We start from the raw sequence: 5,421 nt of genomic DNA, 5'->3' as shown, positions 1-5,421 counted from the left end.
CTCAACTGCCACCACCGGCTTTCCACAAGCCTCTCTCTCCCACACAAGCTTCTCTCCACCTCCCACAATCCTCCTGCTCTTGAGGCCGATTGGCTGGCTCACGTGGGCGGAGCCAAAAAAGTCCCCCAATGAGCAGCTCCGTGGTCTGAAAGGGCAGGGAAACAGCCCAATGAGCATCACCCCAGAGGAGCCAATCAGCTAGATGTTGCTGGGGCCGAGGAGCCAATCAGCTAGATGTTGCTGGGGCCGCTGTGAGCCAATCATCAGCCGGCAGCTGGTTGCTGGCAGCTGGAAGTTTGCTGGGGCCCCTTCGGCTGTGGCTCTCAACAATCCCAGCAACTCAGGAGGCTGCAGCAGGAGGATCCTGACTTCAAAGCCAGTCTCAGCAAAGGTGAGGCACTAAGCAACTCAGTGAGACCCTGTCCCTAAATAAAATACAAAATAGGGCTGGGGATGAGGCTCAGTGGTCGAGTGCCCCTGTGTTCAATCTCCAGTACCAAAAAAAAAAAAAAAGAAAGAAAGAATAATAATAATAATAATAATAATAATAATAATAACTGAGAGTGCCATTAAACTAAAAATTTTCTTCAGAGCTAAGAAACAAGAGCGTGAAGAGAAAGTCTGCAGAATCGGAGAAAATCTTGGCCACCTGCTCCTCCAATAGGGGATTAATATCCAGAATCTATGGAGGACTCAAAAAAGTCAACACCAAAGACATAATAATAACCCAATCAATAAATTGAAAAAAAACCCCAACTAAACAGAAACTTCTCAAAAGAGGAAACACAAATGGCCAACAAACACGTGAAAAAGTGTTCAACATCTCTAGCAACCAGGGGAGTGCAGAGCAAAACTAGACCAAGATTCCACCTCCCTCCAAATGGCAAGGATCAAGAATACTAATGATGATGCATGCCTGGGAGGTCGGGGCAAGTCCTCTCGCACATTGTTGGTGGGACTGTAGGCTCTACAAGGACTCTGGAAAGCAGTATGGGATTCCTCAAAAAACTAGGGATGGAGTCACCACAGGACCCAGTTACCCCACTCCTTGGCATTTTTCCAAAAGATCTGAACTCAGCACACTGCAGTGACATGGCCACCCTGATGTTCACAGCAGCACAACTCACAATAGCTAAACTATGGCATCAACCCAGACACCCGTCAGTGGATGGATGGATGAAGAGACTGTGGTGTGTGTATATGGTGGGGTTCTACTCAGCCACAAAGAAAGAATAAAATCATGGCAGTTGCTGGTAAATGGATGGAAATGGAGACTACCATGCTACGTGAAATAAGTCAATCACAAAAAACAAAGGCCGAATGTTTTCTCTCATATGTGGAAGCTAGAGTAAAATATAGGAAGGGGGGAGGATGGGAAAACATGAGGAATCAACCAATCTAAATCAATAGATGAGCAGAAGGAAGTCTGGCAGAGGAAAAGGAAGGGGAGAGGGAGGGAGGAGGGTAAGGAAAAGAGAAGGATCATGAACTGAGATGATTTTCAAGCATGCATGAGTTTGTTGGGCTGAACCCAACTACTATGAAGAACTATAAAGCTAAGCTCCAATTAAAAAAAAAAAAAAGACAACTTGCTCGGCTGGGGCTGTAGCTCAGGGGCCGAGCACTTGCCTGGCATGAGTGAAGCACTGGGTTCGATCCTTAGCACCACATAAAAAGAAATAAAGGCATTCTGTCCATCCATGAGTACAAAAATTTTTAAAAATAAAAAATACTTCCTCATAGTACATGTTGAAATATTAGTATTTTGGTTTTATCCAGTTAAATATAATACAACAAGATCATTCCCACCTGTCCTTTTTTCTTTAATATTTGTTTTTAAAATAAAGCCACACTTGTTCACTGGGCAAGGTGACATAGACTTGTAGTCCCAGCTACTCAGGAAGTTGAGGCAGGTGGATTACAAATTCAAGGTCAGCTCTGGACACTTGGGGAGACTGCGTCTCAAAAAAGAAAGAAAGAAAAGATATTTAGAGACAGGGTCTCACTGAGTTGCTTAGGGCCTTGCTGAGTTGCTGAGGCTGGCTTTGAACTTACAATCCAATTGCCTCAGCGTCTGAGTGCCGGGATCACAGGTATGCACCAATATACTCCACCCTGTCTCAAAATTTAAATAAATAAATAAAAAGTAGAATGAAAGCCAGGCTCGGTGATGCACACCTGTAATCCCAGCAACTCAAGAGGCTGAGGCGGGAGGATCACTTGAGCCCAGAAGTTCACGGTCAACCTGGGCAACACAATAAGACCCCCCACCTCCAAAAATCAATAAATGCAATTGTACTTGTGGCCCGAACTCTATTTCTCATGGAGAGCACTGGCTCACAAGATTTGTGTTCTTCATTTGGGAGGACATGGGGTACTAGGGGGCCATTTGTGAATCCACAGATGCACTGGGAGCTTCTGGAACAATGTAGACACAAGTGTATGCAGGCAGAGTGAATGATGCTCAGGTCAAATGCAACCTGTGCAGGATGCTGTGCAGTCCCTGACTCCTCCACACCTGGAGAAGAAGCTACGTAACTGAGGAAGACCACAGTGTCACAGCCAGGACTCTGTGGCCACCCTGGATATGGGGTTTAATTTTTTATTCAGACAGTGCAAACACGTGCCTCTACGCTAAGAGCACGGGTGCAGCTCAGTGGTAGAGCATTTGTCCTTCATGCATGAAGCCCTGGGTTCCATCCCCAGCACCACAAATAACAAAAGCAAACAAACTCACAATGCTGAGATGGACAATCTCCCCAGCCAGAAGATCCAGGCTGCGGGAGGTACTGAGTTCCAGTGCTCCCCCCACCTACAGGTGCACTGATGAGCCCTGCCGACTCGGACCTTCATTCTTCATCTAGGAACGGAAGTGTTTGTTCCTGTTCTCAGGGCGTTAGGGGAACTGAATGGGGTCATCTGTGCTGAGGGCTTGTGCATGGTCCACCAGGGAACAAGCCCCACTCAACAGGGCCCGGTGTGTGGGGCTGGAGTGGGGGGATGGTTGTTGTTTGTTTATTTGTTTTTGTGTGTGCCTGGGATTAAACCCAGGGGCACTTAACCACTGAACCAGTCCTTTTTATGCTTTATTTAGAGACAGGGTCTTTTTTTTTTTTTTAATTTTTAGATGTTGATGGACCTTTATTTTATTCATTTATCTATATGCAGTGCCAAGAATCAAACCCGTTGCCTCACACATGCTAGGCAAGGGCTCTTCCACTGACCCACACCCCAGCCCCTAGAGACAAGGTCTTGCTAAATTGCTTAGCACCTCCTTAAATTGCTGAGGCTGGCTTTGAGCTGGGATCCTCTGCCTCAGCCTCCTGGGCCACTGGGATTACAGTTGCTCACCAACCCAGGCTCTGCAGGGTTCTTGAAGGGGGCCATGTTGAGCTGAGCCTTGAAAAGTGAGGAAGTGCCCAGTAGGTGGGAGAGAACAGGAAAAGTCCAGGGTTCAGACGCAGAGGCGCACTTGGGAAAGGCACACAGTTTGGAAATGGTTTCAGGGCAGAGTTGACAGTGTTGGTGTGGAGTGAGGGTGGAGGGAGAGAGATAGGATCAAAGAAGGTGGCCGCATTCAGGCCACTTAGGGTCCTGTGAGTCAAGGAATGGAGCACTAGGGAGCCACAGCAGGCTCTGAGTAGGAGAGGGACCTGACGGGGTGGGTCTGCAATTTAGCAAGTTCCCACTGGACAGGAGTGGGCAGGATTGGGGAGGGAGACCAGGAAGGAGGCTGGGAAGGGTGAGGTGGGATGGGGGGGACACATGAAATCCTTAAATGTCAGAATGGAGATGAGTGACGAGCTGTGGAAGACCAGAGGCAGAAAGAGGCCCAGGCCTCCAGTCTAGGTGATGGCAGGGTGGTGCCTGAACTGGGAATCGTGGGGTGGGGCAAAGGCACAGGTGTTCTGGGAGCAGCTGAGGTCAGGGTGAAACTCTGTGTGACTCCCAGGGGGAGGCATTCAGGATATGGTTAGACCCAGGGTCCAGGTGCAGCCAGACGCCACATGCTCAGGTGGGGCTGGGGTCCTGACCAGGAGAGGTGGAGGGTGTGCTGGGACACCTTCACTGCAGTGGACCAAATGATTATGTCCCCCAGGTTCATTGTGGAAACCCCAACCCCATGTGATGCTCTTGGAGGCGGAGGCCTTTGGAAGGTGGCCAAATCTTGAGGGTGGGGCCCCCACAAATGGGATTAGTGCCCTCATAAAACGAACCACAGAGAGCTCTCATGCCACCACACAGAGGTGGTCACCAGAGGGCTTATGCAGTCCCCACACCTCCCCTTGCTTTCTTCCTGTGTCCTGACTGAAAAATCACAGAAAGCCTTGACCTCTGTGACCTTCCATCAGCTGGTTTTTCCCAGAACCCGTGTCCCCAGCAGAAGCCTGGAACATTCCCAGGTGCTGATAAGGGTGTTGATGTTGTTGCCTCAAAAACACTGAAAGAAACTGGCCCTGACCTGAGCCAGAGCCTCAGGCCCTCATGTCAGTCAGCCCTGAGCCCTAGCTGTGGACACATTCACCCACCCAGAGCCTCTGGCGCTCGATGTCCATCACCAGGACCCGCTGCAGGCCACTCTGCAAGTCCCCTAAGAAATGCTTTGGACGATTCACCCTGTGCTTTAGCCTGTCTTTGAAATCCTAATGAGTCCCATTTCAGGGTGGTGGGGGCATTCCCTGGTGGGAGGTCCCCTGCCACCATTTGGGTAGAGACTCCAGCCTTAGCTCCTATGGGTGAGACAAGGGCAGACCTTGACCCGGATGTGCTCTCCCCGTGCTGGCCCCCGTGAGGAGACTGTAGCCTCTGAACTGGAGCGAGGAATTCCTGTATTTTGAAGCCATCCCATCTATGGTACTTGGTTGCAGCAGACCAAGCTAAGCTGCTACCATTAGCCAGCCATGACTGTGGATGTATCCTCAGAGCTCAGGTTCTCAGGCAAGAGGACACCTGGGGACATGGAGATGCCTGCTCCTGAAAGAGCCCAGAAGCATGCCCACAGGAGACCTGAAAAGTCCCAATCAGCAGGGTCACTGTCTCAGGGCACAACCTTGCATACCCAAGGAGCAGGGGTAGTAAGGAGTGTCAGGACCACTGTTTTTTTTTTTTTTGTTTTGTTTTCCTGTAGTGGTGTATGGATGGCATGGCTTTGTTTTATTTATTTATTTTTATGTGGTGTTGAGGATGGAACCCAGTGCCTCACACATGCTAGGCAAGCGCTCTACCACTGAGCTACACAGCCCCAGAACCAGTTCTTGTGGATCATGGAGAGGGACAGTGAATTAATCAGGGATCTCTCAGCCTCAGATGCAAACTAGTTTAGGAAAATGTATTGACTCTCCAAAGTAGTACCGGGTGTGGTGGCCCATGCCTGTAATCCCAGCCAATCAGGAGGCTGAGATAGAAGGATTGCAAATTTGA

At 49.4% G+C, this 5,421-nt stretch overlaps 1 protein-coding gene across 1 annotated transcript in view; it reads right to left on the bottom strand.

Moving 5' to 3' along the window:
* Ercc1 (ERCC excision repair 1, endonuclease non-catalytic subunit) overlaps positions 1-2,893 on the bottom strand; it is a gene marked incomplete at its 5' end in the record, with an annotated part of 23,009 nt that extends 20,116 nt beyond the window's left edge. The window contains 2 exons of the mRNA XM_048791240.1: positions 2,733-2,752; positions 2,876-2,893. Coding sequence (XP_048647197.1) covers positions 2,733-2,752; positions 2,876-2,893 — 38 coding nt within the window. The remainder of the gene's footprint in view (positions 1-2,732; positions 2,753-2,875) is intronic.
* Between the last annotated feature and the right edge of the window lie 2,528 nt (positions 2,894-5,421).

Source organism: Marmota marmota, unplaced genomic scaffold (assembly GCF_001458135.2).
Source record: "Marmota marmota marmota unplaced genomic scaffold, marMar, whole genome shotgun sequence".
Lineage (NCBI taxonomy): Eukaryota > Metazoa > Chordata > Mammalia > Rodentia > Sciuridae > Marmota > Marmota marmota.
The sequence above is the reverse complement of the archived record's forward strand: the minus strand, read 5'-3'. Positions and strand labels throughout refer to the sequence as shown.